At 41.5% G+C, this 13175-nt stretch overlaps 1 protein-coding gene across 2 annotated transcripts; it reads right to left on the bottom strand.

Moving 5' to 3' along the window:
- Nucleotides 1-1734: 1734 nt before the first annotated feature.
- Nucleotides 1735-13140, bottom strand: LOC122758446 (transcription factor 7-like 1-B). Of its 2 annotated transcripts, none has more exons than XM_044012641.1 (12): nt 12344-13140; nt 9390-9459; nt 7659-7795; nt 6357-6437; nt 6126-6246; nt 5947-6028; nt 5803-5859; nt 4713-4838; nt 4444-4609; nt 3637-3744; nt 3493-3541; nt 1735-2600 (listed from the first exon to the last, which is right to left on the bottom strand). In XM_044012641.1, the coding sequence occupies exons 1-12, from the start codon at nt 12509-12511 to the stop codon at nt 2020-2022; spliced, it is 1746 nt and encodes a 581-aa protein (XP_043868576.1). In that variant the 5' UTR covers nt 12512-13140; the 3' UTR covers nt 1735-2019. The 2 variants fall into 2 exon arrangements, with proteins under 2 accessions (XP_043868576.1, XP_043868574.1); XM_044012639.1 differs by having other exon boundaries at nt 1735-2603; nt 12344-13139.
- Between the last annotated feature and the right edge of the window lie 35 nt (nt 13141-13175).

Raw genomic sequence — 13175 nt, 5'->3', positions numbered from 1 at the left:
AAGAGTAGTAGCTAACGTTGTGTTCTGAGTGGATGGCGAGCGCTGTGCGCTTCTCCGTCTCCAAGCGGGCTCTCCGTATCCAACGCAGCCTGGATCATTTCTCCACGCACTCCCCACATCCAAGTCATGATGTCTGCAGTGTTACCAACCAAGCTGGCAGACCCCCCAACCGTAGTAAGGAGACCACCGAAGACCGCTAGCTCCTTTAGCTCGGATTAGCTCGCTAAACCACGGCACTGCAGGCTGATACACAGACTCTCTTATTATTGTGCTGCTCTCACAATAAGAGGAATAAGTCACAATATGCAGGTGACAGAGATATTAGCCGTGTCCCAATTAAGGGGCTGGACCCTACGAAGTGCGCGGTCCTCTGTCGACCGCTTCGGAGGACCCGGAAGTTAAGCTGCGAAATGAGATAGTCCATTTTCTTCTAGTGATGTGTCGTTCGTGAACGATTCGTTCAAAATGAACTAGTCTTTTGTATGACTCGGGAGTAATGAGTCGTCTCAGTGAGTGATTTGTTCATGTTCATGCAGTACCTTCCTTCGCCACACGATGACAGGCAGCAGCATAAGCTCATTTAGCAGGACAGGAAACAGAAATGATTAGTTCGGGATTCACTCAACTGAGCGTCCGTCCTCAGGTCACGTGACAGCTACATGGTCACCGTTGTGCTGTTAAACAACAACGTCAGGGAGGAAACAGGACACAAGTCACTTTATTGTGGTGTGTATTTGCTTTCCTAGGGTTTCGCATGGTTTGAATTGCTAGTGGCATTTTGTTTATTATACTTTGTCAGCTGAAGCAAACCATGTGAACCGCGGTCTTTTTTACAACGCCCACAAGAGGGCTACAGCGCCACCTGCTGTAAAAATGAACGAAATGACTCAAAAAAAGAAAAGTTCAATTTACTGTCCGAGAGTAAAAGATCCGAGTCAGTAAGAAGAGTCGAACTTCCCATCACTATTTCCTTCTTCTAATTATGGCAGGCGGTAGACGACATTTGGCGGTTATGTCTCGAAGCTCTACGGCTCCCCCTAGCTAGCAAGAAATTTTGTACGTTTAAATTAATTTATTAATTATTATTCATCATATATTTATTATTTGGTTGTTTAAGTTGTTTGGTAGTATTGTTTGAAGTTGAATAGCTTTTATATTATATATTCATTTTAATTGAGTTTAGTTTATTTACTTATTTTGATGGAGAGTTTAGAGTTCATTATCTTTTTAATCATGCTGTTCAAACACATAAAAACCTTCACCGTCAATGCCGGCGTATTATTTTTCTCAGCCTGAGACACAGACATGAAGAGTTAAAGTAAACATGGTAACGCTATGAACTCTTTATCTTACAGGAACCTTAATAAATCTGGCAGGAGATTCTGCAGCCATATTACAATCACATCATTTTAGACAGTATAATCTGATGTGTCACTGTAGATTAAACCACCCAGACAAGTGGTCAAGTACAAGTACCTAAAATCTACAGCAGTAAATCTAACATATACATTAATGTAGGAGTTACATTAATCCACGCTCATCAGATATAATACAATGGACAAGGCACTGCATATATGTGTATGTATATATACACACATATATATGTATATATATATATACACACACACACACGTATATACACACACACATATGTATATACATGATATATATATATACACATGTATATGTATACACATATCCATGCTTAAAAACACCCAGATGATGATGATGATGTCGTCGTCGTCAGAACTCGTGAATATTTATTGACACAGGGAAGAAACCAGAGAACAAACCAAGAGTCAGTGAACAACAACCATGTGAGAAAAAGCCTTTTAAACAAAAGCTTTAAAAACAAACGTGTGATTATCTGCAAAACGTCGTTAGAAAAAGTGAGTTTTTAAAAAGTTAGAGTCAAATATTGACTAATTTTTTATAGCAAAATAAAATGTGATACATCATCTTTTTTTAAAAAAGTCTTTAAAAAAACAGTTATTTACAGAGGTTTTTATTATGGGCTGCTCATGGCTGATGGGCTCGTCTGAGCAGCTGAGCTAAGGCACCGTGAGAGCTCGCTGCTGATTGGTGAGTGGAGGTAGGAGGCGGGGCCAGGAACGGCTGAGAGAGGAGAGGAGGAGGGAGAGGACTCCTGCACGCAGCGGTGAGCGGGGACAGGGCGGGCGTGTCGGAGGACGAGGACGACGGCGTGGAGGGTCCCGGGGTGACGGTGGCAGCGCGGTGGATCAGCAGATGTGCGGGCCGGTGGGGTTTGGTGGTGAGGGGTAGCGGCTGAAGCTGCTCGCCGTACGGCGACATGTGTCCGCTGTGGCTGAAGGACGAGTGCGCGTGGTCGGTGTGCGTCGGTGCTGGAGCGCCGGGCGAGGCCAGGGATGTGGTGGGCGTGGCCGGGGAGTCCAGCGAGGAGGCGGGGCTCGCCTGGGACAGGTGTGTGTGTGTCAGGTGGGAGACGGTGTGAGGGCGGCTGTGGGCGTGTGCAGTCTGTGGGGGAGGGTGTGCGAGCGGCGTGTGGGGGTGCGTGTGCGGTGTCTCGTCGGCCGCGGTGGAGACACACGGTCTCTTCAGCTGTGGGGACAAATCGTCTGCTGCTGAAAACAAAAAAAAAAACAAATCACTGATGAGTGAACATGTGCTGGCAAATATTCACCACTAGGGGCAAAGTAGACTTCACCAGGGTCAGAAACAACGTGTCAATGTTTATGTTATGTTAATTCAAACTTGGCTTTAGAAACTTTCTGGGAACCAAAACATGTTAGCACAGTTAGCATTTTCTGATTCACAAACATCCAATAATAATAATTACTATAGTGCTTGAAAATGTGGGTTCATTTAGCTAAATTTAGCGAATACGCAGCAAACTGTAACAATGAAAAAATGCTGAAAGTGGCTAACGTTGCTGCTGCTAGTTAAATGCGGCTAACACTCTTTAGGATTAAATGTGTGGGTACTGTTAGCATCACTTTAAAGAAGCCAGCATTTATTAAAGTCAATTGTGTAGCTAATGTAAGAACAGGAAGTGACACAATACGTTACCGCCCCGCCTCAGTCAGCAGTTAGAATCATTCTGAAGGAGCTAACACTTTTTATGATTAAAATTTGTAGCTACTGTTAGCAACAGTTTAAAGAGGCTAACACTAATATGGTCAAATGTGTAGCTAGTGTTTACTGTTAGCAGCAGAATGACCTGTGTGGCTAATGTTAGCATCACTTTGGTTTTGCTAGATAAACGCAGAGATGCTAACATTAGCCACAGAAAAGACAAAACAATACAATAATGATGTCATAGTAATTTGACAAAGATTTACAGCCACAGCAGAGTCTGCCCTCTGGTGGTGAGGTAAAAACTACACTCTTCATCACAGCTAAAGGCACCAAATCAAAGAGAATTATTGAGAATCAATATCATCAGTTATTGATCAAAAGAATGATAATAATGTTCAGAGGCAACAGGAAGTGAAGAGGAGACACTTTTCTTACCCATCTGCTCCGTCTCACTCTTCGTCCTCTTCCTCTTCTTCTTTTTACCCTGAAAAATGTTAAGTTAACGTCTGAATCAGCTGATGAGAAACACGGCTTTATTATAAATGTAACGTATGATATTTAACGTATTATAAAACGTACGTAGTTTTCTCTGGCAGACCAGCCCGGGTACAGCTTAGAGTGCAGGAGTCTTTCTTTACGAGCCAGGTCGTAATATTTGGACTGATCGTCCTTGGACAGAGAGTGCCACTGTGGAGACCAGGGACACATGAGACACACAGACACACACAATACCCTTTAAAAAAACCTGTTATCAAATAAAATATGTTTAATGTTGGAACGTCGCAATAACATTTTAATCAGGGGCCAATTTTCTTTTTTCACAAAATTTTGCAACATTCTAAAAACATTTTGTGATCATCAGAAAACAATTTGTAAAACAAAGAAAGACATAAAAAACAGTTTCAAAATGTTGGAATGTTTGCGTCGCTGATGGTCATTAAAAACTGATAATTGATAATAATGTTGCAAGTTGTAACAAAAGATGTTATCCAAATGTTTTTTCTTATTATTTAATGTTGGAACGTCACAATAATGTTTTAAAAACGTTTTTTTATACTTTAACGAAAGGTGTCAAAAATCTTATAATAAAAATAATAACTGTAACAATGTTGGAAATGAAACCTTTTTGAACATAATTTTACAAACTGGTGTAACTGACATGTACGGTAAATACTTCTGAAACGGTGTCAAAGTAATGATTAAATGTTTCATAAGAATCATTTAAATGGTGAGGTTCAAGAATGACTGGAGAGAAACAGCTCCCCCTTGTGGCAACACAATATAAAGCAGTTATATATGAGTTTGACAATATGTTTTTTATTACAATCTTTACTGAGTGTCGTGTGTGTGTGTGTGTGTGTGTGTGTGCGTGTGCGTGACACTCACCCGCTGTCCCAGTATCTGGTTGATGGTGGCGCTCTCCTTCACTTTGCACTGAGCGACCACCTTAGGCCGCTCCTCCCTCATGTACAACATGAAGGCGTTGAGCGGTTTCTTCACGTAGTTTCTCTTATCGTCTTCTTTCTCCTGAGCAGCGTCACACTTTACGTTCCTACACAAACACACAGTTTTATTGATTATTATGATCATTATTATTATTATTATTGTGACTATTATCATGAGTAAATCAAAGATAAACGTGTCTGTGTCCGTACTCGTGCTGACTGCTGCTGCAGCCGCCGCCCGGCTCCTGCTTCACCACAGTGGAGACGATGGCCGGGTGAGGAATGGACGACTGAGGCGTGGGAACCAAGCGTGGAGAGAAACCACCTGACATCAGACTGTGGACGAGGAAACAAAGAAAAGCAGTTAAACATCAGAGCTCCAGACACAGTGGAATTACTCTTTTTATTCATTTTTAACATAAACTAAACATTGACGAAAATTGGCTCCCAAATCACAACTGGTGCAATTTTTTATTTTATAAAATAAGTGTGATTTTATTTTATTTTATAAAATAAGTGTGATTCATTTTATGTGTGTAAAAGTGCTGCAAAATGGCTCAGTGGCGCCCCCACATGGTGAAACAGATTCACCAAATTTGCAGAAACTTAGTGGGAACATGTCGCAGCCCAACACGAACAAAAGAGTCCATCAGGAACACAACCTCAACTCAACAGGAAGTCGTCCATTTTGGATTTGGCGTCCATTTTCACAATTTGCGCATTTTGTATAAGGTACAAACTCGTCCGAGCGCATTCATCGTGCAATCTCACATACCAAAAAACCCCTCGAAAATTTGTACTAAATACATCAAAGATGAAAAGTTACGAAGTAAAGGGGTGTGGCCACGGTTTGTGAGGTTGTTCTGACTTTGCAGTTGAGGGAGCATGCGGTTCATTCTGACAATCATTCTGACAATCAGAATGAACCGTTACTTCCCAAAGTAATCAATAGTCACTTCAGTAAAATAAGAAGACAATTTTAAATATCTAATAGCGATTCTTCTTGTCAGGAATTGCGATATCAGAGAGCACGCTCAGTTTTTACGTCATTATTCTCATTTTCATTTAAAATGATTAACTGTGTGATTTTTGTGCCAAACCAAGTTTTCTTTAGTCTGCAGAACAAGACGTGTGCAAAGATCACCACAATAATTCAGCAAAATTACATTTTAACACACATTTTTGGGCTTTTAACAAATACTACGCCTCCTGTGATTTGAAAATACTGCCACCTAGTGTAGCGGAGGTGAACAGGCTTCCTCGTCAGAGACAAGGACACGAGTGACACAAACACGCTTACCTCGACAGAGCAACAGGTGAAAACCCCCCTGCAATGGGATACATGGACTGTCCCTGCCTGAGGACACAATCACAAACATGGGTCATGACCTCTGTGTGTATGTATGTGTGTGTGTGTGTGTGTGTGTGTGTGTGTGTAACTCACAGCCATCCGAGTGGGTGTGGAATCTGAGTCATGCCTCCAGGAGACATGGGGTAGCAGGGAGTGGGAAGAGTCCTTGACACACCTGTTACACAGGTGAGACACCACCATTCTTAATGTTCTTAAAGCCACAGACAGAAAGACAGACACACACACACGCACGCACACGCACACACACCCACCTGCGTCAGGAGAGAATCCAGGTGAGGCTCTCTGAGGAGAGAAGGCCTCTGGGCTGTAGGACAGCAGAGGGTGCAGGTGAGACATGTGAGGAGGACGCTGCACCACTGGGACGCTGTTAGACTACAGAGAGGACAGAGGAGGTTACTACAGCTGCAGCACTGCCACCTGTCCACCAGGTGTCAGGATTCATCCTCATCGTCCACATTATTTATAATATACTGTGTTCTGACCAGCTGTGCAGGAGACACAGCGTCTCTGACGGCTGCCGATCGTCCCGGGACGTCCAGGACAGGCCACTGAAACGGCAGATACTGTGGACACACACATTCATATTATTATTATTATGTGAGACTGAAGGTGTGTGTACCTGTGATAGATCTTCACTTATCAGGGTGAGACTCCACCTGTCACCCTATGTCAGCTGAGGCACAGTGACCCCCGTGACCCTCCGGTGGAGGATGAAGCAGCAGATGATGAACGGATTAAATGAGAACAAATCACCCAAAATAAATAAAAATGAAACGTAAACTGTTAAAAGCCGTCAAATCACTTTAGAGTTTTTAAACAAACAAAAAAAAAATTCACCTCCGGGCCCCATAAAGGCTTGGTGCGGCCCTGAGTGGTTAGTTATGGAGTTTCAATAAATAAAGTTACACACACACACACACACACGATCAGAGCTGTAACTGGAACCAGCTGCTGGACATACCAGCGCAAATCAGTGTGTAACACACACACAAGCACAACTGTAGAAGTAGATTCTGGAACAGGAAGTAGTATTTTTAAGTCTTAGTCACTTTGATCTACATTTGTTGCTTTGATTCTCGCGCTCATGACTCTTCAGTGACGACTCTCTGACCAATCAGAGGTCGCCAGTCTGACGACGTCACATCAGCTGAACCTCGTCCGATTTCATTCAGCCGTGCTATGACTCCGCCCACTATGAGGAGGTACTATGAAGTCATGGAAAACAAACCGAGGCGTGTCGGGACCATGGCGTGGAAAAGCATCAAAAGTGACCGCCCTGAGATAAACATGTGATTTATTTGCAGAGTAAATCATTTTCAAACTTCATGTTTTCATGTCTACAGCAAGTGAGTGAGTGTGTGTGTGTGTGTGTGTGTGTGCACGTGCGTGTGCGTTCAGTATAATGAGATATAACGACGCCCCCTGTGGATCCACACATTAGCTCCATTCAAACCTGCTAATGACAACAATGAGCTGTGAACAAGGGGGCGGACACTGACTGAGTGTGTGTGTGTGTGTGTGTGTGTTGAAGAGCCGCAGGCTGTCTTCTGTGTGTGTGTGTGTGTGCCTGTGTGTGTGTGCGTGTCAGTGTGATGGTTTTAATCCTGATGACATTACAATAAAAGACTTGACGGCTGCAGCAGCAAATAGGGTTTCTGTGTTATTTTAAAAAAAAGGAAGCATGAAAATATCTTTAAAATTAAAGAACGTGACATTTAGAAGGTGAGTATTATTCAACGCTCAAAGATCATCACTGGAGTTTAAATGTTTGTGCCTCTTCTTACCATCTGGGCACTTGATGCGAGGGCTCCATTGGTGAGGTAGGGATTACAGAGGTTCCCGAGGTCTGGGATCATGAAGAAAGGATAACCCATGTACGGCGAGGGCTGGAAGAGACCGGCGTCCTGCTGCCTCCTCAGAGCTGACGCACAAACACAACAACAACAACAACAACAACAACAACAGAGGGTCAGGTCAACTGATTTTAACAGTACTGTAACTCCTATAGACGGAAAATTCAAAAACTATGGAGTGGCGATGTGTTCAGGGTGTGGAGGATACAGTGGAAGATGGATGGATACGGAAAGCAGAGAAACAGAGCTTTGCACTCATATACTTGTCATTACAGTAGAATCTCAGGACTTCAGCGGCGTGTCACATGTTTGTGACGTCAGCTTCTCAGAACTGTGATTCCTAAACGCTTGAATAACTGTCACATATGGAAAGTGAAGAAGGAGTAGAAGAACTCACTCTCCAGCCATAAAATCTAAATAAATCCTCACGATGGTCATGACAGGGTTAAAGATTCAAGGCTGAAAAACATTCAACGCTATACCACAAAGAGGCAGAAAATTCAGAGCTTTTCCATGAAGACAACAACCCTTTTCTTTTACAGTTTTCCACATACACACGGCAGTGTTTTAAGTCCTCATACACCTGATGTAACCTCCTCCAAAATGACACCAAAATACTTGAAAAATTTCTGTACAAAACCCAAACACAAGAAGAAGAAAACGAAGAAGACATCTTTGACGCCTAAGTTGTGTATTAATCACAAACATAAAAACACAAGCGTGGCATTTAGAGAATTTGTCGCTTTGAAACTTGTTTTACTGGATCCAAAAACACCGGGTTAGGGCAAACTTTGAGTTACTCCACTTTGTGAGAGCTGCACAATAATAAGAGAGGCTGTGTATCACCTGCAGTGTGTGAGTAAAGTGCCGTGTTTAATGTGTTTAACGAGCTAAGCCGAGCTAAAGGAGCTAGTGGTCTTCGGAGGTCTCCTTGCTACAGTTCAGGGTCTGCCAGCTTGGTTGGTAGATTATGATGACATTCGGACATCACCCGTTGTTGTTGATTAATTTAGTAATCGATTAATAATTGATTAATTGTTTCACCTCTAGTTTGAAGCAACTAGAAAATTTAACAACTTCTTTGAACAAATTCAAAGGGCTGTATCTTGGCCAATTTTTCACCCTTTTCTATAAAAACATACAAGAACATATTTTATTCTTTACATATCCAATGAATCATCATATCATCGGTTTATTGTTGTTTTCTACTTTTACGTCAACATAATTATTTTCTGTGCTGAAACTAACGAATATTTCCATAAAAAATGAATCGATAAGATGTGATCAAAACCAAAATGATAAAGAAATGATTGTTTTTCTACTTCTAAATCAATATAGAGAAAGATTAACATGTGAAGCTGGATATGATTTAAGTCCAACACGAAAGAACAAGAATGAATGAATAGAATGAATGAATACAGAAAAAACACTCACGTTTACATATTTATGGTATGAGACAAACACATTATTGCGGTCACAGACGACAGCTTTCAGGTTCATATTGAGTGCAATTATGTCTCGAGGATGAAAAGTGTTTTTGAGCCTCAGCTTTGACAGATTTCAAACCACAAACAGAGTGACTACATGTTAATGAAGGAGGTGACGACAGACGCTGAGGTCAAAGAAATCACGTTACTGTGTGAGAGAGAGAGTTCATCATACCTTCTTCAAACAGCTGACTGTGTCTGGCCCTGTTCTCCAGGTCTGGGCGGGGTTTGGGACGTCTGTCTGTCTGTGTGGACGCAAAACCACAAAACACAAACGTCAACAGAGTCAGACCCTGTGTGTGTGTGTGTGTGTGTGTGTGTGTATGTGTGTCTGTGTGTGGAAGAAAAACCACAAAACACAAACGTCAACAGAGCCAGAAGAAACACACACAAACAAACTAGCTACTGTTGTCTGAGGAAACACTGAGTGACAACAAGAACATGGAGGAAACATGGGGGAAACATGGGGAGACATGGGGGAGACATGAGGGAAACATGGGGAAACATGGAGGAGACATGGAAACATGGAGGAGACATGGGGAAACATGGAGAGACAGGGAAACATGGAAGACATGGAAACATGGAGGAGACATGGAGAGACATGGAAACATGGAAACATGGAGGAGACATGGAGGGAGACATGGGAAACATGGAGACATGGGGAAACATGGAGGAGACATGGAAACATGGAGGAGACATGGAGGAACATGGGGGAAACATGGGGAAACATGGAGGAGACATGGAGGAGACATGGGGGAAACATGGAGACATGGGGGAAAAATGGAGACATGGAGGAAACATGGGGGGCATATGGAGGAAGCATGGAAGAAACATGGAGTAAGATATTAGTGTGTATTTTTTTATGTTATGGCTATATAACTAAAACTAAACTAAATGAAAAGCTAACAGAATATAGACAGTAACTAATAAAACTTAACCTGTTAAAATCTATTGCATCGGCTGTTAAACAGCTCACTGTTATGTTTATCTTGTCCTCACAGTGACCTCTGACCCTGATGTGAGGAGGAGGACAAGGCCAGTCAGTGTGCACTGACTGGAAAAGAAAAACAAGACGAGTGCATAGAGGAAACATGGAGAACATATGGAGAAGACATGGAGGAAACATGGGGGAGACATGGAGGAGACCTGAAGAAACATGGAGAAGACATGGAGGAAACATGGAGGAGACATGGAGAAGACATAGAGGAGACATGGAGGAGACATGAAGGAGACATTGAGGAAACATGGGGAACATATGGAGGAGACCTGGAACATGGGGAAACATGGAGACATGGAGAAGACATGGAGAAGACATCAAGGAGATATGGAGGAGACATGGAGAAGACATGAAGGAGACATGGGGGAGACATGGCTACGTCCACATTATTTACTTTTCATCTAAAAAGGGGGCGAAAGAAGGCGTTTTTCATTCATAATTGACAGTTAATTTGTGGCCAATAAGGTAACAAGTAACAAAGTTAATTTGTGTAACTGCCTCTTTAATTTGAAAGGACTCTTATTTTCCTCCCGTCACTAAGGACGAGGATTTTGTTTTAGCAGAAATGCTACATGAATATTCAATAGCATTATTCATAGATAATTCAGACAGATACATACTAGAATAATCCCGCATATTTGAATATTCTTAACTGCAGTGTGTGAAAGCTAACGAGATGCATTCAAAGACCCTGGTAAATGTCATCACTCCTGCTGGATTTCTATGGCGTGTTGAGTTTAGAGGAGCAGTTTCAAGATGCATTCAAGAAACCTGTTAAATATTCTTTGAATTTTAAAAAATTATGAACCGTCACAGTAAGTGATCTGCTTTTTTATAATCCAGCAAATACTCAAACAATCATATCCACCCATAGTCCAGATTAAAATACCGTCCTGGAGTTTTCAAACTAAAATGGAGTGTGTTTTCAAACAGTGTAGATGTGGATTAATTTTCATTGACCTTTCATCAATCCAGCAACTTTTACAACTCCCTTTAAGTTAAAACTGCAACAATCAATTTGCAAACTGTTTTGGTGATTGATTGATGTGAGTGAATTTCTTTCACGATTTTTCAGCTTCTTAAATGTGAATATTTTTTTAGCTTTATTTGCTCCATTAAACAAAGAAATCATTCAAACTTAATCATTTTGTGTTTGTGGGTAAAAACAAGACATTTAGAAAACATCATCATTTCCCAGTTTGACAAACACTGATCAATATTTTTCAACATTTTATGGAACAAACAACTATTGATCAATCAGGAAAATAATCCACTATGAAAGCAAGAGTTAGCTGCCGCCCTAATTTTAAGTTTAAAAACTTTTATGGGATATAAAAACAGTCTGATGGAAACAAACCAAGCTGCGAGTAGAACACAACTTTTTACCCCCATCTGACAAACAATTAACTTTATAAATAAAAAATTATAACTTATATATCTGTCACTTGTCAACGCACTTTTTATTATCGACTAACCTGTCGATTCTTCTCAATGTTTTTGTCCGAAAACAAAAATCATTAAGTTTTAATGATTTCTTTGTTTTATGGAGGAAAACTATTCACATTTAAGAAGCTGAAACAAAAAAATCACACTAACGTAATTTTAAAAAGTTTTAAAAAGAACACTAGTTGAGAATTAAGTTAGTAATTAATTCATTGTTTGTTGTAAGAGTAGCACGCTTTCGTACATGATGTAACTTGTGATTGTTTTTGTAAATCGATTAAACTGATGATTATTTTATACATTAATCGATTGGTTGTTTGATTTTTGTTTCCAAAGCCTGGAAATGTTCTTAAATGTGTTAATTTTGTTGACAAACCAAAATTATTTAGTTTAAGTAATATATTTGTTTCAGTAAAGAACCCAAAAAACATTCAAATTTAAGAAGCTGAAAATCTAAAAAAACACAACTTCATTATATAAAAAACACTCAAACTGATCAAATGACAAATAATCCAGTTAACCGTTAAAAACCTTTACATTGAAGCGTCACGATTAAACCGTCAGGCCCATGTTTGTATTGTTTCTCCTCATTGTGAGATTTACGCGATTTTTTGCAACTTGTGTGCGACAGGATTAATCGATTATTCGCGGTCTTAATCGATGGCGCAGAGAGTGGTCAGTGAACGCACCTCGGAGTCGGAGCTGCTGATGGTCTCGGACTCGTTGACCAGAGAAGACTTGACGTCGTCCAGGTCTCGGTGCGCGGACACGCTCCGCTTCTCCTCCAGCTCGCCCTCGTCTTTGAACGGGATGAGCTCGTCGTTCGCTCCCAGGTCGTCTCCGCTCAGCTGCGGCATGTTTCCAGCGCTAAGCTAACCAAAGTCACACTTTCATTAAAAAACAACAAAAACAAAGAAAAACACTCCCCAAAACACCGGGAACCACGTTCACGCAGCCTCCTAGTGACGTTAACTCCGCGTTAAAAACATCGCAGCGCACGTTGACGTAACACGGAGCGAGCGTTTAAGTCGTAGTTTTACGCTAAAAGTGTAAAAAAACAACAACACCAACTAGCTAGCTAGCTCCGTGCTGCGTTCACGGACGCTTCAGGTTTTTTTTGGTGGCGTGGAAAATTCCTGAGGTGTGGAAATCCTCCTTCAGCTTGTTTCCATAGAGACGAGGCTCTTTGAAAAAAATGTGTACATTTATTGACAAAGAAAAGCTGCAGTGAGTCAGGCGCCGATCACAAATATCGATCATTACCCGCGGAGTGAAAGCCGTAAAAAGTTTACGTCCTCCGCAGTTTGTCCAGAGGGGAAAGAAAAGTCCAGGCCTCTTTTCACTTCACTCCCTACATCGTTATTCCCGCTCGAAACGAGCATAATCCCGAAGATAGCTCCCGTAAAATCTCAATCTCTGCAGAGTCTGGAGGAGAAGTTTTTCTTCTTGGATAATTGGAGAGTGGAAGGAGAAGAAGAGAGAGAGGAGGAGGAGGAGGAGGAGGATCTTCATACAGCCTGG

This window comes from Solea senegalensis, linkage group LG21 (assembly GCF_019176455.1).
Source record: "Solea senegalensis isolate Sse05_10M linkage group LG21, IFAPA_SoseM_1, whole genome shotgun sequence".
Taxonomy (NCBI): Eukaryota; Metazoa; Chordata; class Actinopteri; order Pleuronectiformes; family Soleidae; genus Solea; species Solea senegalensis.
The sequence above is the reverse complement of the archived record's forward strand: the minus strand, read 5'-3'. Positions and strand labels throughout refer to the sequence as shown.